The sequence below is a fragment of the Squalius cephalus genome (genome assembly GCF_949319135.1).
Source record: "Squalius cephalus genome assembly, chromosome: 10".
In the NCBI taxonomy this organism is placed as follows: domain Eukaryota; kingdom Metazoa; phylum Chordata; class Actinopteri; order Cypriniformes; family Leuciscidae; genus Squalius; species Squalius cephalus.
In genome coordinates, this window is record NC_137131.1 from 38,535,381 (window position 1) to 38,560,525 (window position 25,145).

Below are 25,145 nucleotides of genomic sequence, written 5' to 3' on the forward strand. Positions count from 1 at the left end.
ACTGAGGGTTTTTTTACACTTTTTGGAATGATTTGTGTGTGTGTGTGTGTGTGTCTTACATCTGTAACTTCCTGAAAGGTCTGTCGTCCTGTGCGGTCTTGGATAGTCTTGATAGCCACTGGAATCTTTACTGTGTCTCCTTCTGGTATCCAAACTCCCTGTGAAGATACAAACGAAAAAGGAGAACTATACAAGGAGCCAAAATAAGGAAGAAAACAATGTATTAGGAAAACACCTAGAGGACACGGTTCAGTAACTTATACGAGTTATTGTCAGGTTTCAGTATGAGCTCATGTAATGACATCAGAGTGTGTAAGTACCTTGTGCACAGAGCCAAACACTCCAGAGCCGAGAAGTTTGATCTTTCGTAGTTCAGACCCTCTCAAAATCCGAGCGTGAACTTTCACGCCTTTTTCTCCGGGTTCCAGAGGTTCAAAACTCTAAATGCATTTTTAAACGTTATAAAACCTTATATACAACACTTCAATAATTCAACTTGTTGAATTCATTTTGACTATACGTGTCTCTGCACACACCTCTCCACTCTGCAGATATCTCCTCATGGCACGTTTTTGGCGGATGGCAACACTTCTGCGATACAGAACGCTCAGCACAAACACTGAGAATGCGACCATCACCCCGAATATAACGCTCAGCACTATTGCTGTCACCGGCAAACTGCAACACAACATGTTTACACAATTACATGCCGGCTGGCAACTGCAGGTGATGCATCGATCGCACCAGCAGAGGGAGACACTTACCCAGCAGCCGACCTGGATGAATCCACACAATCATTCTGACCTGGACCCAAACATCTGAGACAGGAAATATACAGAATTTTAGTTACAATGACATGCACAACATGCATTTTATTGCACTTTAATTGGCATTCTGAGCCTCCTCACCCCAGGGTGCAGTTGGCATGGCATGGTTGGCATTTGTGCTGGCCACTGGAGAACTTATAAATGATGAGCCCATTTTCCCCCTGAACCCCCTCTGGACACGAGGACACGCAGTACGGCCCGTCCTGCAAATGCACACATGCTTCACACTCATCAGCACCCTGCAGGACAAATGAGAGGGAGAGATTATGTAATAAATCAAACAATCCGTGCAAACAGCGAGTGACATTCTTCCAAAGAACAAAAGATTACCGGTCCTCTGCAGGTGTGTTTGTAGTGCTGCACCGCACACTCCTGGTGACACGGCATACACTCTCCTTTAGGTCCTGCAAACTCTCGTTTTTCACTGTGGAGAGGTTCAGAAAATCTATTTTCTCACAGCAATGAATCATATATTGTTTTCTTATCTACAATACACACATCAAAAGGACCCTTTGGGAGTGTCTCAATCCACTCTCTAGTTGACTGAGTTTCAATGCCAAAATCACTGAAATGTTCATTCCAGAGAAATTCCTGTGAGCACTGATTTCTCAATAGACTGGAAATATCATAACCCCTTAAGGCTCTTTGTCATCAGATATGGTTATGAACGCATATGTCATACATTTTTAACAGTTACAATGAGAATGCATGCTAAACAATACAATACTAGTGAAATATGGTGCCGAATGTGAGATACTGACCCTGACATGAAGTTGCAGTGTGGTACACATGTTCCTCCTCTGCTGTAGTTCTTGCAAGACAGACACTGATCGGGTCCCGGACCCCAGCAGCCCTCAGACGAACACAGGGGATCACACACATGGCCTTCTTCAACTACAAACACACAGCAATACTGAATTTGAGATTTTCTTTTCAGTAGTCGGTAATGATTTGATTAGTGATACAGTTATTTAAAGGGTTAATTCACCCAAAAATTCTGTCATTAATTATTCACCCTCATGTCGTTCCAAACCTGCAAGACTTTCGTTCATCTTCGTAACACAAATGAAGATCATTTTGATGAAATCTGAGAGATTTCTGTCCCTTCATTGGCAGCAACGCAACTACCACTTTGACGCTTCAAAAAGTTCATAAAGAGATCGTAAAACGAATCCATAAATTGAGTGGTTTAGTCAAAGTTTTCTGAAGAGACTCGATCATGACAGGTTGAATTTAGACTTTTATTCACATATAAACATTGATCAGCGAACATAAACAGAAGCTCAACCGAACCGGCTTAATACGCGAGAACAAACCTCTTGCAGAAGCTCAAACGTGCTGCGAGAATGAATGAGAATGATCACGAGAATGAACCTCACTGGTTCTCGCACGTCAAGCGAACATGCTTGAGCTTCCGTTTACCACAACTGATGTGTGAGTTGATCAATGTTTAAATGTGAATAAAATCTTAAATTCAATCTGTTCATCATATAAAGCGATCGAGTCTCTTCTGAAAATGTAGTCTAAACCGCTTAATTCATACGGATTCCTTTTACGATCTCTTCTATGAACTTTTTGAAGCGTCAAAGTGGTAGTTGCATAGACTGTCAATGGAGGGACAGAAAACTCAGATTTCATCAAAAAGAACTATCCCTTTAATATTTAATATTCATTAATATATATTAAATTCTAAATCATGTATTTAATATTTTTAGGACACTTAAAGTAGGCATAAAACAAAAGTTGCAATAGTCTTTTCTTCCCTATCGTGGCATAAATACGAGTGAAATGGCTTCTCAAACGAGAAAAAAATGTTGGGTGGGACTTGATTTTGTCCATCGGGAATTGATCGGATTGTTGTGGTTTGCTATTGGTTGATCTCATGTGAGTGACAGGTTGCCCCGCCCTCACGCCAGTAAACTCGTATCCAGAGAAGAGAAGTCGTTGCAAGGGGAGGGGGAAGTCAGTTTGATTAAAGATTATGAGGGCATAAAAATTAAAAAAAAAAAAAATAAAGATGTGCATGGATAAATCATTTATAAAAAATACTGCAATATTCCATAAAAAAATAATTTTCCATTTGGTTTTTATGGTGAATTTAAAACCACTTCCCAATGATTAACTAGTCATTCAGACAACCCACAACTAGTCGATAGTGAGAAACTCATTTTGGTAATACGCCACAGGTACTCACTGCACAGCTCTTGTGGGTGGTTCTCTTTGATGTCGAGGGACTTCTGGCGGCGCGCGGCCCTGGCGCCGCTCCCGAAGAGACGTGTCCAGTTCACTGTGTGGTGATAGCACAGCTGCTTGTTTCCTGTAATGTAGATGCCTCCGTCACCGATTCGTTTGAGAGAGCGAAGACCCAGGGACTTCAGTGTGGGAATCTTCATCACCAAAAGCGAGTAACCTCTGAGAGAGAGCAAGTGGAAATGTCATTTAAAAGATAAACGAGAAATAAAATGACATGGTATTTAAAGTCAACATGAAATTAACTGACCCTATTTACTTGCTTAATACAAGTTGCTGGTTTTATTATCCACAATTTATCAGTGCACATTATTCTAAAGAAGAAATGCAAAAGTCCATAGACCCCCAATATAGAAAATCAAGTCTAATTGAATATCCTGTGTATGTCAGTTAGGGAGTTTGAGTTATTCTGTCTTTTTTGCTTTAATGATTTCATTCAGACATACACTACTGTTTAAAAGTTTGGGGTCGGTGTGATTTTTTTTTTTTAATGAATGTATTCAAAAACAGTAAAAACGAATCAAAAATGTATCAAATACAGTAAAAACAGCAATATTCTGAAATACTATTACAATTATTACAAAACGACTGTTAAATTTAGCTAAATCTTCATCAGCCATTACTCCAGTTTTCAGTGTCACATGATCCTTCAGAAATCATTCTAATATGATAAAGAAACATTTCTGATTATTATTAATGCTGAAAACTGTTGTGGTGCTTAATATTTTTCTGGAAACCATGACACATTTTTTTCAGGATTATTTGATAAATAACCCATTTATTTGAAATATAACTATTCTGTTATGAAATATAACTATTCTGCTATACTATATAACTATTTTGTTTCATTATAAATGTATTTACTGTCACTTTTGATCAATTGAATGCATCCTTGCTGAATAAAAGTATTACTTTCTTTAAAAAATATATATTTTACTGACCCCAAACTTTTGAATAGTAGTGTATGTCAGATAAGGAATTAAAATGGGTTGCGAACAGCATTTCATGTTGACTTTAAAACTCTTATAAAATAAATACAAAACTGCTGCAATGGGATAGCTGGGGATCAACTATCAAAAAATAACATTGCTCCCATGTACTGTACTTTCATGAAGACTCTACACATATTATTTAAACAACGTCTCAAGAGCTTCATTCCAGGTGATTAGGAGAAATCAACATGAGTTTTTTATGATAAGCAGAAAACTTTCCATGTTCTCCATGCAAGATTTCCCACCACCAATCTTTCCCACCACCGTTAAAGCACATTTAAGCAATGCACAATGTGATATCTTAACGTTTTGTATATGAATATATAGAACAATTAAGTAAAGAGAGAAAAGGAGTACAAGCTGGACACACAATCCTACCTCTTAGAGCTTACTCCTCTGGAGGAAGAACAAGACAGGAGCATGAAAATTAATAATGTATATAACACAACTTCTAGAAATATCAGGCATCAATTATTATGTTATTGTAATATTAACAATATTTTTTTATTATTAATATCATTGCTTCTAAATGGCTGCTAGGCTGCTATTTACATCTTCATCCCAGTCAAATAAAGCACACCAATATATCCTGGTCCAAACCTAATACAGTACATATCCTACCACTTTAAATGTAATTAAGGGATTTTTATTTAAACGGTTTAATTATTGGCTAGCTAAATCCAATCTCTGTGAAAGGTTATAGCACACCTCTCCACAACAGTTTGAAGTATCATTGTTGTTCGTAGCACAAACAGTGCACATGCTACTAGTAATAACATTAATACTTTGTTTACGCTGATGCATTCAAGTGTTAAGAAATAAGGAGACAGGTAAATTATTTTTCACCTGTACAGTGTTCGTCCTTGTATTGTTGCTAGATTTGAGAAGACAGAAAGATCTTCCAACTCTTCGGGCCAAGACTGAATACTCAGAATGTCTATCAAGCAGACAGAAGGGTTAGTTAGATAGTAGAAATGGCAAAAGTACACACACACACACACACACACACACACACACACACACACACACACACACACACACACACACACACACACACACACACACACACACACACACACACCTGTGATTTCTCTGACAGTGCTGAAGATCTTCAGTTTCTTTGGATCAAGAGCACTAATATTTTTGTAACTGTCTCTGTGGAGGAAAGAGAGACACATGAAAGGTTGGATGAACCATTTCCCAACACCTTCAACTATGGACACTGGCTTTGTGAACCTTTAGAAAATAAACTCCTTTCACAACACTGTAAAAAGTGAACAGTTGGATCAACTTAAAAAAATTACTTCAATTGGTAACACCTAAAGAAATTAAGTTTTCTCAACTTAAATTATCACGTTTTTCACGATAAAATTTGATAATTTAAGTTGAGAAAACTTAATTTATTTAGGTGTTACCAATTGAAGTATTTTTTTTAAGTTGATCCAACTGTTCACTTTTTACAGTGAAGGTTATGTGCTCATATCATCTTAGCATATAAGTGATAAACAGATTTGGCTTTCTGTCTACTATAGAGGGGCTTGTAGAGGATATTCTACTCAAGCTCAGATTGACCCCTATTACACATAGGCAAAAAACATAAAGGAGGAGAAGAGGAGGAGGAGGGATGCTGAGGAAGTGGTAAGAGGCTGTTTTTACACCCTGGTAACAATTAGAAGATTAGACGGGCGTACTCCTCCTGAAATTACGTTTAATAATTTCACATAAAAACACCCTTCACACTCTCACTTGTTTATTTAATTTGTCCACTATTTCCAGCAGAGGATATGAAAGGAGAACTCATTTTTGTCATGAACATTTCAACCACCCGGCTTTTCAAATGATGTATTGTTTATCGCATTCTGTGGTGGAAATGTATATGATGGCATTTTAAACATTTTCTTTGTGAGGTTCATTTCTTAGCTAGCATACTCCAAGTATTCTTAATAAACACAATGAAACAATCAATTGATCCAATTACAGCATGTCTGGAAATGGTGCACAGTAAAAAACTGCTTACAACTGATTTAAAATTAATATTTACACACATTTAATTTCAGCAGATTTATTTTAAATTAGAATTTTCTTCCACTCACCCTCTAATTCCTGTTACAAGGAAATGCAGGCTGCCCTGAATCTTAGTGCAGTTTATGAAGCTGTCGATGTTCTGTGAGTCTACGGTCTGTCTGGAAGGTGTACCAGTGCCAACACATGCTGCACAAAGAGAAGAAACAAACAAGAAACACGGTTATGATTGAGAACGCACTAAGATGGACATAAAGGAGATTTTATTTACTTTATTTTACAGTCCTGTTCCATATGTACATACTATGTACTGTACTAAATCTAACCCATGTGGTTACCTTATATTACCTAATACTTTCTTAAGTTCACTGTAAGTACACGTAAGTGCACATACTGTAAATGCAGATCATTTTGCTTATTTCTCAATGAACAGTGATGCAACTTTCAATAAAAATTCCATATGACATAAATCTATGAACAGGAGTGCCATACATTTTTGCTTGTGTTTTTTCCCAGAAATGCAAAATGCTTTTTAAGGGTTGGGTTGGAGCTAGTCTGTAGTAATTTTGATTAGGTTTACATACACTACAGGTCGAAAGTTTGGAATAATAAAGACTTATTTATGGTTTTGAAATGGTTTTGTCCTTTACGGTAAGCTAAAAAAAAAACCAGTTTTATTGTGAAAAAGAACATTATTATTACAGTGTAAAAGAATAGTTTTTCATTTTAATATATTTTAAAATGTAATTTGTTCCTGTGATGCAAAGCTGAATTTTCATCATTACTCATAACATTTCTTCTTATTATTACAATTACTATTGCTTTTTTATTTTTATTATTGCAGCTAAATATTTTTGTAGAAACCATGATACATTTTTCAGGATTCTTTGATGAATAGAAAGTTTAAAAGAACAGCATTTATACATTTTGTAACATTTTAAATGGCTTTACTGTGACTTTTAATCAATTTAATACACCCTTACTTAATAATCATAAGAATAATGATTATAATAAGAAATGTTCTGAGTAATGATGCAAAAATATTCAGCTTTGCATCACAGGAATGAATGTTATTTTAAAATATATTACAATAGAATACAATTCTTTTAAATTGTGATAATATTTCACAATATTTCTGTATTTTTGATCAAATAAATACAGCCTTGGTGAGCATAAGAGACTTCTGTCAAAAACATGAAACTATTCCAAACTTTTGAAGTCGATATTTTCCCATTGAAGATAACTAGGTAAATAAAAGTGTGCATGTTACCTTTTGGACAGAGTCCCCCACACGGCTCACATCTTTTCATCCCCTTTTTATCCACCTCCATCTTGTTTGCTGGACAGCTGCTAACACATGAACTGCCATCTACAAGAAAGTTAGCTGAAGTACAAGAGAACAGAAGTCAAACTATTAGATTACACCATAAATCCTTCAAAAAGCCTATTCAGGTTTCGAGACTCGAAAGTCAGTTGACATCATAACCTATAGGCTACAGGTAAATGCACTCCGTAACCCATGACCCATGAAATGACATAGGAATCACTTACTTGGACAATGTGATACACACATTGTGCCGAACTGGTATTTTGCATTAGGATTCGGTTCCAATTTGAACGTCACTTTATTATAGATGAGAGCCTGGGGACACTGCGGCACACACGACCCCGAGTTGTTAAAATTTCTGCAGGCCTGTAAACACATACATAGTCAAATCAAAGCAAGCAAGGCTTGATTCATAAAGTTGTTATGTTAGCCTAGAGTGGTGCATGTTGAAGAACTGGTGTGAGTTTGTTGAACATACAAAGCAGTTGGTGTCGAGGGGACCGGTGCAGCCCCCGGCACACTCTATGTGACAGCACTCGCTGGGGCTGCGTCCAAAACAGCGGCCGTTACACTGCGGTGCACACACTGTCTTCGTCACTGAGAACAGGAGAGAAACAGAGTGAGTAGTGTGTGTGTGTGTGTGTGAGATACAGAAAGCTGAGCAACATGTGTGTGTGTGTGTGTGTGTGTGTGTGTGTGTGTGTGTGTGTGTGTGTGTAACTACTTAACCATATTTTGGGGACAAATTTGTACCCAGAAACGAGCTAAACCTGATAAAACCTCATTTTCGGGATGTCCTTATTTGTAAAACAGCATAAAAATAAAGCAAATAAAGTTGTTATAAACTGTAAAAATGCAGAATGTTTTCAGTTAGAGTTAGTGTGTGGGTTAGGTTATAGTATTTATTGCTATATATAAAAACAATACAAGTTATCTAGCTAAGTAAATTGCTGAGTCCCAATTCAGAGGCTGAATTCGAAGGCCGATTGCGTCACCGCAGCGCGACGAAGGCTGTCCCAATTCGAAGGCTCTTTCAAATGCAGCCAATAAATGCAGCCTTCGTTTCCCCTAAAATGAAGAATTCAACAGACAGAACCTTCGCAGCCCAGAATTCATTGCGCGCCGGTGACGACAGGATTTTTTTTTGAGAAATCGCAGAATTACACTTTTAACGTATTGGGTTTCAGTTTACTCAAATATCTAAAGACGCAAATGTAAAAATAAAAAAAAACTTTAAAGCGGTTCAAATGTTGACATATCGTAATTAGATGCGATTATATATAGTTTATACTCTTTATTATACAGAAATGGACCATGGCGAACATATTTAGACAGTTTGTGAACCCTGATTTGTTTTTAGACAGTTTAATATAACTTTCAAAAAAATTTGTTGAATTTAATCTATTTTTTTATCGTAAGTGGTTGCACACAATTGATTTTAGATACATTTAAACAAATGCATTAAGTTGAACTAAAATTGATTAAGTTCAACTTAATGCATTTGTTTAAATGTAGCTAAAATCAATTGTGTGCAACCACTTACGATAAAACAAATTATTAAATTCAACGAATCATTTTTTTCAGTGTACAAACGTTACTGCCACTCATCAACGGCAGCTGTCACATTTGCAAGGCGACAAGAACAATCTTCTGTAGGCTTTGACTGTCCCATTTAAAAATGCTCGGTCCGACCTTCACGGCCTTCGAAAGATGCATCCTCTGAATTTGGACACAGCTAAGGTGTGTGTGTGTGTGTGTGTGTGTGTGTGTGTGTGTGTGTGTGTGTGTGTGTGTGGTCCAGGTAACCCATACGTTATGAGGACAAAATGTCCCCACAAATGGTAATATCCAAAATCGTTGTCCTCGTGGTGACATTTTTTTGTTCCCATGAGGGAAACAGCCTATTAATCAGACTAAATTATATTTTTTGAAAATGTAAAAATGCTGAACGTTTTCTGTGATGTGTAGGGTTAGGGGTAGGTATAGGTTTAGGGCAGGGGTGCCCAATCCTGCTCCTGCCGATCGACTGTCCTGCACAGTTTATCTCCAACCCTAATCAAACACACCTGAAGCAACCAATTAAGGTCTTCAGGATCACTTGAAAATTAAAGGCAGGTGTGTTTGATTAGGGTTGGAGATGAACTGTGCAGGACAGTCGATCGGCAGGAGCAGGATTGGGCACCCCTGGTTTAGGGGATAGAATATACAGTATAAAAATCCTTATGTCTATGGAACGTCCCCATAAAACATGAAAAGATAACATGAGTGTGAGTGAGACTTACAGATTTGACAAGTGTCATTTCCTGGACCCCAACACCGGGCGCCACAAGACTTATGACAGGGAGCTAAACAGAAAATGCATTATAATTGATACATTTCCATAAGATCATCAGACCAAATTAAAAGTGTTTCTATCTATTTTGCTACAATATTAAGCCCTCTAAACTATTTAATATCAACCTCTGATCCTCTGATAACATTTATTTATTAAAATGTATTAATAAATATTCATTTAAATATAGTTATCTATTAAAAATATATACACTACCATTCTAAAGGTTGTGGTCAATAAGTGTTTTGTTTTGAAAGAAATGTATACTTAAAAAAAAAAAAAGACAACAAAGTTGTGCATATATTATTGTCTCCTTACATTCTGGTCCATTGTCTTGGATGATGACTTCTGCTCCACTGTCTTTCACAATATCTAACCAGTTAATCTGCGGCGCATAACTCAAGAATTTATTCTGGATGATCTGCACTCCCCCCTCCAGGATCTCTGTAGATCATAATGAATTTGAGAAATATAGAAATATCAAAGACAGAATCAAATACCCTGTAGAACTCAAAACATGTTTTCTGAACTCTCAAAAGAAATTAAACCATATTAAAGAGTTTTTAACGAAGGATTTAATTTTTTTTTCTCAGGATTTTAAGATTTACTGAAGACGATTTGAGTGTATCTTTAAAAGTCACTGCCATAATACAAGGATTTTATGAATGTTTGCTAAGTTTTTGTTAGGGGATTGTTAGGGTGTTTAAGGTGGTTGCACACCTCTGTTCAACAAGCCACATTAGAGGAATCATTTAAGTTCATAGCACAAACCGTACAGAACATTATGTGCTTATAGAGATTTTGAAAAGCACCTATGAATAATCAAACATTACAAAGATATGTACAACTGTGCTCGGTTTTAATAATAAGTAACATTCATATTGATTCTACACTTTGAGTCAGGAATTAGTAAGAGGTTAAAGGAAGGGCATTTTAAAGGATGACAAACATGTTCATTGATTCACACACTCAGAGAAACACAATGGAAAGATAAAAGCACATGGATTGTATTTCACATTAGACATGCCGTGTTTGCTGAAGCAGGTCGGGACATGCTCTAGCCTAACTGTAGCCATCTAACGTCAATCTCCTGGAATTTTTCATGAGGAGCAATATCATAAAGGATATTTCTATAAACTACAAGGTACTCAAGGCAGTCACAAGTATGCGTCAGTCCAGGTTTGGGTTCATGATGGGAGAGTGCTCATTTATGGTTGAACTATTTCTTTAATAAACCACACACAAAAAAATCGTTCTTCTGTCCGTTGACTCATTCTTCCATTCCACACCCTCCAGAGTGTCTTGTTGCCATGAAAACTGTGTGGGTGTTTTGACAGAATGGGTTTCTGTGGGTGAGAATGCGTCACCTGTCACGTATGTGTTAGCGCACCTGTCAAGTGTGTGAGGCCCAGCTCCTTTAGTCCATACACTCCATCCTTCTGGTAGTTGACGAGGACGGCCAGAGCAAACCGATCTTCGTACAGTGACGTCCCTCGGATGACTCGCAACTGTTCCAGCGGTAAACGCCTGAACTGGTTTATAGCGATGAGGATGTACCCTGTTACCTCACGGATAGACTGTGAAGAGACACATCCATAAAATGAAACAGATACAACACACTCAGACATGGGCCCACACATGTGAATCAGGTTGGACTGATTTTGCTTTATTCATGCCATAGCAGATCTATTGTTAAATCCTTTAAATCCTACAAACGTCATCTCTTTTCCCCACCTGTAGGAATGAGAAATCACGGTTGTGCTCCATCTGTGTGATCTCTAGGTTTCCTATGACAATCTGGCAGCCCGTGTACATCTCCTTCATGAGCTTGTACTGGACCTCAGAGGTTCCTGTCACACTCAACAAGTTCTGAGTGCCGGTGCACATCGCCACTGGAGAGAGAGAGAGAGAGAGAGAGAGAGAGAGAGAGAGAGAGAGAGAGAGAGAGAGAGAGAGAGAGAGGAGAGAGAGAGAGAGAGAGAGAGAGAGAGAGAGAGAGAGAGAGAGAGAGAGAGAGAGAGAGAGAGAGAGAATGAATGTATTGTTCCAAAAACAAATACACTACCGTTCAAACATTTGGGATCGGAAAGATTTTTAAATGTTTTTGAAAAAAGTCTCTTATGCTCATCAAGGCTGCATCTATTTCATGAAAAAATGCATAGAAAAAATTATTTGACTACATTTTAAAATGTAATTTATTCCTGTGGTGGCAAAACTGAATTTTCAGCATCTTTACTATAGTCACATGACCTTCAGAAATATTTCTAATATGCTGATTTACTGCTCAAGAAACATTGTTAGCAATGTTTAAAACAGTAGTGCTGCTTAATATTTTTCAATATTATTTGAAATATAAATATTTTTTATATGTATTTACTATCACTTTTGACCAATTTAATGGTTTCTTTGATGAATAAAACGATTACATTCTTTAAAAAATAAAATAGAATAAAAAAAACTGTCCCAACACTTATAAATGGTTGTGTATATAATACATTTCTATTTAAAAGAAATATGTATGTTCATTTATAACTGTATAATGATTGCTAAAGTGCATAATGTCTATCGCAATACTCTCAGCTAATATTTAACATGTACATTTATATATTTATGCGGTAAGAAGCCTTGTAATTAGGTGGATAATGACCAGTGAGGGGTCACTCTTAAAATAATAACCGACTGACAGCACAATATGCCTTATTTACTGCAAAAAATCTTAAAACGTGCATCAGCCGATGATATCGCTGATACAGCTGTTGTAATTTTTCTTGCATTGTTGTTCATTTAGTGACATCAGGAAAGACTGAGGTAGTTTGAGGTGAAGCTGTTTTGCATTTCAAATTTTGCCCTTGCTTCTGTCACGGTCAAAACAAGGCATTACCGAGTGGGAGTCTATAGGAAAGAATATTCCCGCTAATACTCCAATAGTTACTCAGAAAAGGCCCCAGGAGCTTTTACAAATTAAAACTCAAAGAAACAGAGTTCTTAGGAAACCGGTCCATTTATGATGCATTAGGATCAGACACTCGTCGATGATGGCAGGTGTGTAAAAATGTTTTGGTTATAGCTATGGTGTAACTTTGCCATCAATCTCACATTTATAAGACCAGTATCTACAATCAAAAAACAGTGTCGGTGGAAACACATTACAAGTAACGCGGGTTACAAAATCAAATTACTTTTTCAAAGTAACTAGTAAAGTAACGCGATACTGTACAACAAAATATCTAAGTTACTTTTTCAAATATTTAATGCAAGTTTTTCCATGTATTGGCTTATTCATTTAACTTTTGATGTAAAAGGCCCTTTACATTTACAAAATAGGATTTTTGTCATTAAAAACAAGCAAGAAAGCCCAGCCCAGGTGAGAAAATGTATCACAAAAGTAATAAATATAAAGTAACTAAGTCACACAATTAGTTACTTTTTAGGGAGTAATGCAATATTGTAACGATTATTACTTTTAAAAGTAACTTTCCCCAACACTTTATATATTTCTAATCTCATGAATAATGCAATACATCTCTTCATTTCATAGGAACTGAGAAACACAGACACTGATAACTCATAAACTGTTAACAGCATTACAGAGTCCAACAAATGAACCTAAAAATCTCTTGTGAAATGCAAACAGGTGTTCAGTCCACGAAGGTGTGATGTGTGGGTCAGACATCGCGCTGATATGCTTTTCAGAAAGAATTCCCATCAGTCCAGGCTCGGAAACCTTTTAGCTCTTATCAAACTTCTCCTTTTGTAAACGCAGTGAATGTTTCACACAGACATACACCCATACACACAACACAGTGCAAACACAATTCACAGCAGTGTTATACTAATTTGTTAATATTTTAAATTAGATTTTTTTGTTTATAATTTCTGTTTTCACTTTAATTTTGGTTAAAGTTTTAGTAATTTAGTGGTGTTTTTTAAAAAAAGCGATATTTATTAGTTTGAGTTTATTTAGTTTTAGTTATTTTAGTACTTCAAGTTAAACTAAATAAGAAATGTTTTCTTGGCAACTAGCTGAAATAAAATAAGTGTACTTTTCTTTTTTTATCTTTTATTTTATTTCAGTTAACATTTATAATGTTTCAAATAACAAAAATGTTTTAATTGTAATATTAGTTAACAATAAAAACCTTGAATCATAGAACACTGAGATACTGAAATTAATATATGGTCTTAAACGTATCTTTCCACTGGGTACAAAAATACATGTTAAAACAAATTCAGTATTTCCTTAACATATCTTCCTATAGATATGTGAACTGAGAACCTGAACTGATAAGATCTTGAGTTAAAGCTCAGACTTTAGGGTGAAATGGCCAACAATGGGCCAGTAATGTCAGAAACGGCTTCAAACCAGTCAAACTAGACGTTTGCATTTTTAAAGTTAAAAAACGTATTGAACTTTTGCCTGCTCAGATTATCTTGAGGAAAACGACCCCAGTAATCGCACACGTCTCCTCTGAAGTTTCAGAACATAAAGTGTTACACACTGTGCTCAGATCTCCCAAAACACTAAAGTCTTCAATATGAAACTTGTCATCACATCGAAGCTATATGCTATTCCCATCCATGTATGCCAACATTTGTTTAATTTCTTTTTTCCCTTAAGGAACTTTATAGGAGAAACATTTGATGTACTTAAAAAAGTCGCTATCTAAATGAAACACTACTGTCCAAACTCCATTACATCTCCTGTGTTATGAAATAGCAATTCTCCTTTAAGTTCACAAACCATTCAATGGAAGCAGCAACACTGCATTCCACCTGTGATGGTCCAAACCACAGCACAGGACAATAAAACGAACAGCTTGAGTCAAAGATCATTTCATAACTCCCCTGTTGAAAAAGAAGCTTTTTTTAAACTGGACTTGCAGATAATATAATATTAATGAAATAAAAGTCCACTTAAAGAAAAAGTAATCATTTAAAAGTTTTACTTTAAAGTACTTTTTAAATCAATATGTTTAATATTTTGTCAGGCTTTAAAGAAGTACATTTAAGCACATGTAAAGTACTTTAATATAATTTTAACTCTAGTGTATTGTTAAATTTTAAAGTCAATGCATTTTAAATGTACTATATTGCAACTTCATTACAAATGTGTTACAATTACAAATATATTTAAGTACATGATATATAGAAATTTTTTACCATAAATGCTTGTCAGTACAGTACATTTAACTATATTTCAAAGACAAGTAGTAATTTAAAGATGTACTTAAGTTCTACTTAAGTTAGTCAAACAAGTTAAACTATAACTGCATTTTATATACATTTAAAGTATAATGTATTTTCATTTAACTGTAAATAACATGCAATTAGTGTCAGAAAATATTACATTCAGTTTGCACTTAAGTATTCATTTAACGTATAGGCTAATATTTCCATAATAAGCACTCTTTTTAACAGAAAGCGTACTTCTTTTTTTCAGTGACATAATGAATTTTTGCCTTAATGCTTCATTGTTTTTAATTGTTTTTGTAAATTTCCAGTAGACCAGGGGTGTCCAATTTAAGTTTAAGGTGCATTCACGCCATGTTCTAATTACAGTAACTACGAAATTTCAACTTGTAAAAAGCATTCACGTCCTCGTTGAACTCGTAATTGCAACTAATAAGCTGTTACTTTTCTGAGAGTTCCAACTTGTATCACGTGACCGCTGCAGATTCATTTAGGTGTTGACAGGGTTGATAGAAATGCATGATTACCAGCTCCAAAAACGTCACGTGTTGCCATCTCGAAATTAAGTTAATTACGCGCCATGACATCAACCCCAGTTAAACACACCTGAACCAGCTAATCAAGGTCTTACCCTAGTGCAGTGGACACCAGTGTACTGTGTCTGGAGCATGAATTCACCATTTTTAAGACGGTATGCTAACAGCAGAAAGAAGGTTAAAAGCGAATGCATACTTTTCCATTGTGCTATGTTAAACGCAAGAACATGTTCGTTTGAACGGCCCCTCAGTGTCCTATGTGCACTCAAGTGTGCACACAATGATACAATGCTCCCATTCAACCAGAGCGCGAAAACAAGTGTAGGAACCCGCCAAAACTCAAACAAACGCACACAAAACACACACGCTACACTATCAGGTTTACACACAGGTACAGAGACAGGTACGAAAAACAAAAGCCAGGGGAGGTCTGAAGCTGCACACAACAGACAAGACTTAGCTGCCTGGTAAACAGAAACTTGGCCATGATCACAAAGGGATTATGCAAACCTGACAGATTGGTTCTCATGAGCATAAATACACATGAATATACACACTAATGTGTGAATCATTTATTGTCATTACTGGGTCAGCTAACAAACAACACATAGGCATGCACACACACACAGAACCATGCCTAGCTTAATGACTTTGTTTTGCACCTAAAAGCCATTTTAAGTCACAGGTTACTCCTGTTCCCCAGGCAAGAGAAGGCGTTGTGATTTTTCAGACACATGTTTAGGTATGTGAGTATGTGAGTTAAAGTATTGTAAAAAAAAACAAGTTGCCATAGCTTATTGATCATTGTAAATTATACAATTTTCTGGTGTTGATCAGTTCTAATGAATACTGGTCACTGAAATATGCTGCCTCACATAAGAATTAGCAATTAAAAACAAATTACAATATTGTCTTATTTGTTTCATTATTAATGCATTAGTTACCATGAACTAACTATGAGCAATATATTTTTTACAGTTTTTATTAACCTTTGTTAATGTTAGGCTAGTTAATAAAAAATACAGTTGTTCATTGTTTGTTCGTGTTAGTTCACAGTAAATTAACTAATGTTAACACGTACAACTTTTGATTTTAAAAACATATTAGTATTAGTAAATGTAGAAATTATCATTAACTAAAATTAATAAAAGCTGTTTTAACAAAAGAAACATTTGTACTCCACTATTGTAAATTGCTACCAAATATTGCTCTGTTTGAGCATCTTGATCAGTCCTAAACAGCAACGATCTGTTTGTTTGACAAATGAGATACAGGGTGAGTGTTCGGAAACCTGTTTGAAAACAGTGATTTTTCTTTTAACGGACACTCGTTTTACTAAAACACTGTGGCATCGATTTATAATCTTCTAATTAAAGGTGCAGTAAGTGATTTCTGAGAAAACGCTGTTGAAAGTGGATCGGACCGAGCGCCAAAACACACTTGTAGCCAATCAGCAGTAAGGGGCGTATACACTCATGATGGGGGGAGGTGCCTGTGTTGCATATGTTCGTGAACTTAGGGGGAAGGTATGGAAGCTTGTTTCCGCCACAGAATAAAACATTTTAATGTACTATTGTATTGTATTCGTGAACTTAGGGGGATGGGGCAATTCTGACTTTATAACACATAATTGTGAGTTTATATCTCGCAATTCTGACATCTTTTCTCAGAATTGTGAGATATAAACTCACAATTGTGAGATATAAAGTCCAATTCAAAGGGGAAAAAAAGACTGACTTTTTTTTTTTTACCTCAGAATAGTTTATATCTCACAATTCTGACTTTATAACATGCAATTGCGAATTATAAAGTCAGAATTGCGTGATATAAAGTCGCAATTGCGAGAAAAAAGTCAGAATTCTGACTTTATAACACTTATTTCACTTTATTGAAATGTATTCACTTTATTGACTTTATTTCACGCAATTCTGACTTTATATCTCGCAATTCTGAGAAATAAAGTCAGAATTGCGAGATGTAAACTCGCAATTGTGAGATAAAAAGTCTCAATTATCTTTTAAAATGTTTTATTCTGTGGCGGAAACAAGCTTCCATAGGAAGGACATCAAGATAGGGGTGTGATCATTTGTTTTTGGTGATTTCAAATATCACCAATATCACCTTTAAAGGTTCAATATGTAGCAGAGGTCAGCTAAAGAGTTGGCTGGGCAGGTAAACTTCACTCCCCTGACCCCAAATCTTGCTCGTCGCTGTGCGAGTAGGCCCATTTACAAATAGGTTTCACATAAGGATTGAAGAGTTTTTTAAAACATTGGGCCTAACTGTTTGCTGTTCACTCAAATGATTCTTTGACGTAATCCAAGAGTATTTCCATAAATGAATGTTCAATGAATGCAGAGGCGATGGCAGAAACAGAGAGGCTACACACACGCGATTGTGAATCTATTCAACACTCATGGAGGAGCGGCCTTTAGTATGCGTGTGGGAGCCTTTAACAAACGCTGTTCTGCTCATATTGACGTCTGCAAACTCTACTCAGAACACTTAACAACAATGCCAAAAGGTTGACAACTGCCGTGATCTTCATGGGACATTTTAAATATGTCTGTTTGTAACATTCAAGTGTACTGGTCATCTGAAAAGTATGAGGTCAGATAGGACAGTGTTGAATAAAATAATGCATGAAGTGTACGGCTGGCGCAAGTGTTCCTGAATACGTTCTTTCAAACACGTTTTGCAGAGAAACCGAGCATAGATTGATATTCAGTATATGTTCTGTTCGTCCCTTCTGCAGCAGTTCATTATGACATAACATGACAATGGAAGTCTGTCACCATGAATACTATTCTGTACATAGTACATTCAGTACAGCAGAACAGCTTGAAACATTCAAACATAACGTTTGTGCAGTTCAATATGACATTGACAAACATTAGAGTGCCATGCAGAGAAATGTGAGTGTTATTCATATGAAGATGAAATTCTACAATGACTGCAGAAGTAACAGTTAAAAACATTTAAAGTGATAGTTCACCTAAAATTCTGTCATTATTTAAGGTTGTAATATACACTATACGTGACTTTTGCACACATTTCCCCCCGATTTTTGCAGAAAATCAGAGCCAGTCTGCAGATTTTGGGCATTTGGAGTTGACAGATTTCACAGAAAATCATGTGGGCACAAATTCTGCTTTGATTCCATCCGGATATCAAACATGTTTGATATTTTGAGATGATATTAAAACATATGGTTTTCATCTGTCATGCGTCGTCTTCTTCCTTCTTCTTCTTCCTTCTGTTCATATTTTAAAGGTTGTGTGTGTAGTGTGTGTGTAGCGTATTACAACCTTTCCTCTTCCTCATGACGTTTCAAACAACAAAGAAAAGCAAAGCAAAGCTAAAGTTGTTATTGACTGATAATCATCACCTCTGCTGAGTCATCAGAACATTGTCACATTTCTCTCAAGAACACAACAAGAAGAGCTAGGATGGAAATGGCAAGATGCTTCAGTAAAAATAAAGGTTCCAAAAGGGGGATTTTGCAACAATGCCATAGAAGAACATGTTTTGGTTCAACAAAGAACAAATGAACAGTTCTTAAAAGAACCTTTTAAAGAATATTTTAATATTTTAAAGAACATTTTTCCACACACACACACACACACACACACACACACACACACACACACACACACACACACACAAAAACCTTTTGGTGTTAAATGGATGTTAAAGGTTCTTCAAGGAACCATTGAAGCTAAAGGTCCTTTATTATGAGTGGACTTGGAATAATGCATTAGATCTATAATTTTATGGTGTTTTTGTGTTCTTTTTGAAGCTTGACAACCCCAGTAAACACTTGCATGTAATTGCATGGATGAAAAGTACATTATTGAAAAAAAATTACAAAATTACAGTCAAATAAGATTGATCTGAACGATGACGTGTAATTTTGTGACACTATCAGTAGTTTCACCTGTTTCCAGTGAGTTCCCCTGGACTATACACCTGTTGTTGTTCATGCCATTGTGCTCCACCCTTTCAACGCTACTGCAGAGGCCAAAGACCAACAAGTGCATCAAATTATATCTCACTTTATCTGTGTGTGAGCCAAAACAGATTGTTTTCCTTGTGTTGTGTATTGTATTTTCTTCTTGGATACTTCCTGTATTAGATAATTCCTCGTTAGCAAAATGAGCTTATGTGCACATGCACGTAATCTACAACATATTTAACCATGAATGTAACCAAATATTTTATATCGATCAATATGTTTTATTGATCGATATAAAATACTTGGTTACTTAAATATGTTGTAGATTATGTGCATGACCACTATATTGGACAATGAGGTGCTCTTATTGGATAGAGGCATTACATTTCAAACCTACAACTATAAAAATGTGCAAAATTAAATAAAAAAAAATGTTATGAGATTCAAAAGAGAGAAGCAGTGAAACACAGTTGGCATCACAAGTTTACACTCCTCTGTGATTCTCTCCTTTTAGAGGACAGCCGTTGAGTCAGGAAACAGGTTTAACAAAATCTACAGGTTGAGTCACTTGTTATTTGAACTGAGCACTGATTTAGTACAGGAAAAAATCTCTCATTTTACACTCCTAGTCTAAGACAAACATATCTCGCTTAAGACACAATGGTGCAGAAACAGGTTTTCTGAATGCATTACTGACAGTAACATCACTATTTTGGGTTATTTATTTAGGCAAAGTGCAAGCACATTTGGATTTAAAAACACATTTGTGGAGCTGTTTGTGAATATACATTTTTAAATTAGATAACATAATATATTTATATGCAGATTACACTTTATTATTATATTACACTTAATTATATTGGCATGAAATGTATGCAGCTTGGACACACAATGTAAAGTATCATTTTAAGAGGAAAATATGAAGATAATGCAAGATTCAAATGTTGTTTTAACGTACTGCTCTATTCACAGACAGGTGCATCATGCATGAGTGTAAAAACAGATTTACCTTCAGGTTTCCCGTCCTGCGTCTGAGCGCGCGCAGGTGAACGGAGCGCGAGACACAGCGCGAGCATCTGCAGTGCATTCATCTTCATAATCATTCTCAGAATATTCCCAATGTGAAGTCAGTCCGTCAGGATGAACAGTCAGTTACATATCCATGGCGAAAGAAGCGTGGGAGAAATGATGCTCCCTTCACTTCGGCTTGTCCGAGTCTGACAGAAATTCTCATCAAAAAATATCAAGTAGTCCGTTTCCGTCGGTTACGGAAAAGTTTATAGACTGTTAAATCCTTCAGTAGCCTATACGTCAGTTAAAAACAAATAGTTTGACTGAAACAAAAACGATAATACAATCAAAATGTTGGGGGGAAAGCAACCAGAAATACGGGACAGGTTAAATGGTTCGTAAACAAACACTCGCGCACGCATGAATGTTGTCTCGAGGTTTGTTACCTGTTTACGAGGACAGGTGAACGATGCTGAACGCTGATTGGCTGTGACGTTGACCGTGTAATTCCAAAGCCCGTGCATCGATTTATCTCAAACATGTAAACAAGTCTTGATAGTGAACTCTTGAGTCTTGACCACTATAAACAGGCAGTGTTCTACATTTCCCTCAGTAACTGACAGTCCTCACAGCCTACACTGAAAGCACCGACGAGATTGTGATACATGCATGTGCCAAGATTCTGCTCTCTCTCTCTCTCTCTCTCTCTCTCTCTCTCTCTCTGAACAAACACACATATACACACATCTGGGCTTTGCTGTATCGATAATAATGTAATCTTTGAGTGAGGGGTCTCATTGTGTGCAAGTCAAGGGTGGCATTGTGTCCCGGTATCGTCCACTAGTTTATCACTGTTTCTTTGATGGCTCTGGACTCACAGTCTCACAAAGGCAACTTTGTCCCTCAGTTCAGATGGCTCTAGAACTCTGAGACAAGAAAGTGTTTGAGTTTAGAGTACACATGATTCTCAGACACAAAAAAATAAGTGCCAAAATAATACATTCAATTTTTTTTTATTGTAATTCTTTAAATTATAAATACCTCAATAGTAAATCCTAAATTTTTAGTTTAAAGTTCATATCACGCTCAGAAAAATAATAATTAATTAATTAAATTAATTCTCACATTAATTCAATAACTGACAAAATAAAATGAAAAATAGGTAATAATTTATTTTACAGTGTCCTTGTTATATATGTACATGTAACCCTCAACCAAAAGCACATGCTGTTAATAAATTTTACTCAATTAAAAGAAAAGTAGCCTACTTAAATATATAATTACACTGTAACAATGATACCTTAAAATAAAGTGTAACCAAAAATACATAGTATATTTATTTTTGGCATTTTAATGTCTTTTTTTTTGTAATGTAGGCTAGTCATTGTAATTTCTAAAAATGTAATTGTCTCAACAGTAAACATTTTTGAGCACTCATCACATACTATGCCTCACAACAATGCATTTAATTATAATCCTTAATAGATATTAACAATCATTTATTTAAAAAATATATAATACAAAGTGTCTATTAACACTTTTATTTTTAGGTTTCTTTCTTAATTGCTTTCTTATAATTACTCAAATTCTACATGCCCCAAGACATAAAAAACAAAAAACAACAACAACAACAAAAAAACATGATTTTGAGTATGTTTTTCTGTTCATACAATGTGTTCACTGGTACATTTCCAACAATTATCTTTCCTCTTGTTCTCTGTTCAAACAGCATTTGAGTGTGGTAGTCACAGTTGGAAAACAGGTTTTAAAGACCAGCTCTTCCGGCACTACCGGTCTGTATGAGGCACTGATTGAACAAACAAGCACACAGACAAAACAGACAGACAGAGAGGAAGACAGACAAACAGATATTCTTGCACAACAAGCCCTATAGTGAATACTTCTATAGCCTATGTTCTTATGTATCGCTTTTTTTCAGAGACATGCACTGCATAAACAAGGTTTTTTTATGGTTTTGGAGCACATTCCTTGTTCGTTAATATCTCACCAGCAAAAAGCATTATGGGCCAGAACACACCCTGATTCATTGAGCTCTCTCACACACTTTCTGGTCTGAACAGATTGTGGGTTTGTATTTTTATATAGCCTATATTTTGCACTGCCGGATATATGAATATTATACATTAGCGAAGACACAGACTATTTAAGCACATATGACATGATGAGAATATGCATTTGAGATTCGTCCTTTCCCGAACTGAAAAGTGTCTGAAACTGTGTGTGTTCTCATAATAGTTCTGCCCTCTTCTGGCTGACATACGGGACTGCAGTGCAGAAAGACACCAGGAATCCAGCACAGACGTTTCAAGGCTTTGCGAGACATTTGCAATAAATAATGCGACGCGACGCATTATTTAAAGGGTTAGTTCATCCAAAAAATAAAATTCTGCCATTAATTACTCACCCTTATGTCATTCCATACCCGTAAGACATTCGTTCATCTTCGAAACACAAATGAAGAACATTTAATGAAATATGAGAGATTTCTGTCCCTCCATTGACAGCTACACAACTTTAAAGCTTCAAAAAGTTCATAATGAGATTGAAAACTAATCCATATGAATCAAGCGGTTTAGTCCAAATTTTCTGAAGAGACTCGATTGCTTTATATGATTAACAGATTGAATTTAGATGAACAGCGAACATAAACTGAACTGTACATACTTGATGAGTGAGAACAAACCTCATTGTTTCATGCAGAAGCTCAAACACGCTGCGTAACAAGAGAATGAACCTCATTGGTTCTCGCACGTCAAGCAAACATGCTTAAGCTTCCATTTACCACAACTGATGAGTGAGATGATTAATGTTTATATGTGAATAAAAACCTAAATTCAATCTTTTCATCATATAAAGTGATTGTGCCTCTTCCGAAAAATTGTACTAAACCGCTCAATTTATGGGTTAATTTTACAATCTCTTTATGAACTTTTTGAAGTGTCAAAGTGGTAGTTGTGAGGACTGGCAGGGACAGAAATCTCTCAGATTTCATTAAAATATCTTACTGTACTCACCCTCAAGACTTTCGTTCATCTTCACAAAACAAATGATGAGAGGATTTTCAACAAACCATTAAAAACTGTAGTCTAAATCTAGGATTAGACTTGATCCATTTCTGGCACCAGTTCACTATGAGACATTACACATATACAATATCAAGAAGTCATTAGGCATTTTCCCGAGCAGGAGGGATAGGTTTATTAAACAATGCAAAAGAATCCACTATAATCTTCCAGCAGGGGTGCATCCATTATATACGATTTATTTATTATGTGTGTTATTTGTATATTGGACACAATTGTTGCTTATAAGATTAGCTGCAAGTAGCATTAAAAATGTAAAATAGAACAAATATAAATTAGAAAAGAAACAGCAAAGTATACGGTAATTTCCATGTTTTTATTTGAGTGTAGTGTTACAGTCAAAGGATCAGAGGGAGAGAAAGATTTTGGTGTCTACATCATAATAATCAACAATAGTATTTTTTAAATCTACTGCAACAGATAATTACACATTTCATCCATGATTTCTAAGAGTTCTATTTATTTATTTATTATTCATTGAGAAATAGTTTTCTCCCTTCATTGATTATGTTCACTGACACCGTAAGCAATCAAAATGATTTACCCAACACAGTAAAAAAAAAAAAAAAAATCAAGAAAGAAAATGCATAAGCTCACAGAGGTAAAAACACATTCACTAAAACACTCACCAAAATAAATACATAAATAAATATATAATGTTGAAGAAGATAAAATCTTTAAACCCAAGCTACTCAATAAGCACAAAAACGGTTTAATGCAAAGAACAAATGCTTTGAAATCAAGCAAACAATATATTTGAGATGTTTTAACCCCTTTTGTTTCCAGATCAACTAAAAACTAAACAAGTAAACTCAGTGACCCAATAACTTAGTTAATAAATAACCATGTGAAAACACTTTAGTAAGAAGATAAGGCCACGAAACTTAACAGACTGGACGATTCACACTGCAGACTTGTGTAGAAATGGCCTTGCAGACAGTTTGTTGTTTGCATTCGATGCTAATACTACTGAAATGTAGGGTGTTAAGCTAGCTATGCTTATGTTCCATAGTCAAACTGAATCATTTGAGCTGAAGTGTCTTGCTAAATAGCACAATTGTTTAGGTAACTCTCCCATTCCTGCATCACCCACACGCTACAGCACGCAAGACTCTTTTCCAACCATGTCCTAGATTGAAAATACTTGCCTTTTTAAAATGTGCATGATGATGATGATGATGATGTAACCTCATTGCCAGACAAAGTCTGAATTTCCTCTTGTGTGCCATTATATTCATTCACAAATCCCTTTTTTTTTTTGTCTCACAAAGGATATAAAGGATGTAGACAAATGGGAACTTGTCTTTTGACTCTCGTGATGCATGCAGATGTTGACTTAATATGTTATAGTTTTTAGTTGAAGTCTAAAAAGCTGATTTTACTGGTTCACAACAGTGGTAAGAGTCATAATAATTGGTTTTAGTGTACATGAAGTGGAAAAATGCCACAAATGTGTTGCATTGAATAATATGCAAACTAATAGCGATGCTATTCCCAGAAACAAATACAATTTCAAACAGGTTGTTTTGCTATTAGATTTGTGTGAAAGATGGATTAACAAATACGCAATGTAGGATAAGTAGTTTTGTTGTTTGTTGC

At 35.7% G+C, this 25,145-nt stretch overlaps 1 protein-coding gene across 2 annotated transcripts in view; it reads right to left on the reverse strand.

Annotated features, from left to right (window-relative positions):
• Window positions 1-21,105, reverse strand: part of erbb3a (erb-b2 receptor tyrosine kinase 3a) — a 30,062-nt gene extending 8,957 nt beyond the window's left edge. The window contains exons 1-20 of one of the 2 annotated variants that reach the window (XM_079884129.1): window positions 20,441-21,105; window positions 11,485-11,642; window positions 11,141-11,327; window positions 10,069-10,194; window positions 9,701-9,763; window positions 7,897-8,015; window positions 7,643-7,784; window positions 7,362-7,475; window positions 6,163-6,280; window positions 5,151-5,224; window positions 4,916-5,006; window positions 4,448-4,465; window positions 3,022-3,239; window positions 1,589-1,721; window positions 1,158-1,251; window positions 909-1,066; window positions 765-818; window positions 537-678; window positions 321-440; window positions 60-158 (exon numbers count right to left, since the gene is read on the reverse strand). In XM_079884129.1, the coding sequence (XP_079740255.1) occupies window positions 60-158; window positions 321-440; window positions 537-678; window positions 765-818; window positions 909-1,066; window positions 1,158-1,251; window positions 1,589-1,721; window positions 3,022-3,239; window positions 4,448-4,465; window positions 4,916-5,006; window positions 5,151-5,224; window positions 6,163-6,280; window positions 7,362-7,475; window positions 7,643-7,784; window positions 7,897-8,015; window positions 9,701-9,763; window positions 10,069-10,194; window positions 11,141-11,327; window positions 11,485-11,642; window positions 20,441-20,534 (2,322 nt within the window). In that variant the 5' untranslated portion in view covers window positions 20,535-21,105. The remainder of the gene's footprint in view (window positions 1-59; window positions 159-320; window positions 441-536; window positions 679-764; window positions 819-908; window positions 1,067-1,157; window positions 1,252-1,588; window positions 1,722-3,021; window positions 3,240-4,447; window positions 4,466-4,915; window positions 5,007-5,150; window positions 5,225-6,162; window positions 6,281-7,361; window positions 7,476-7,642; window positions 7,785-7,896; window positions 8,016-9,700; window positions 9,764-10,068; window positions 10,195-11,140; window positions 11,328-11,484; window positions 11,643-20,440) is intronic. The other variant, XM_079884130.1, reaches the window with a different exon arrangement.
• Between the last annotated feature and the right edge of the window lie 4,040 nt (window positions 21,106-25,145).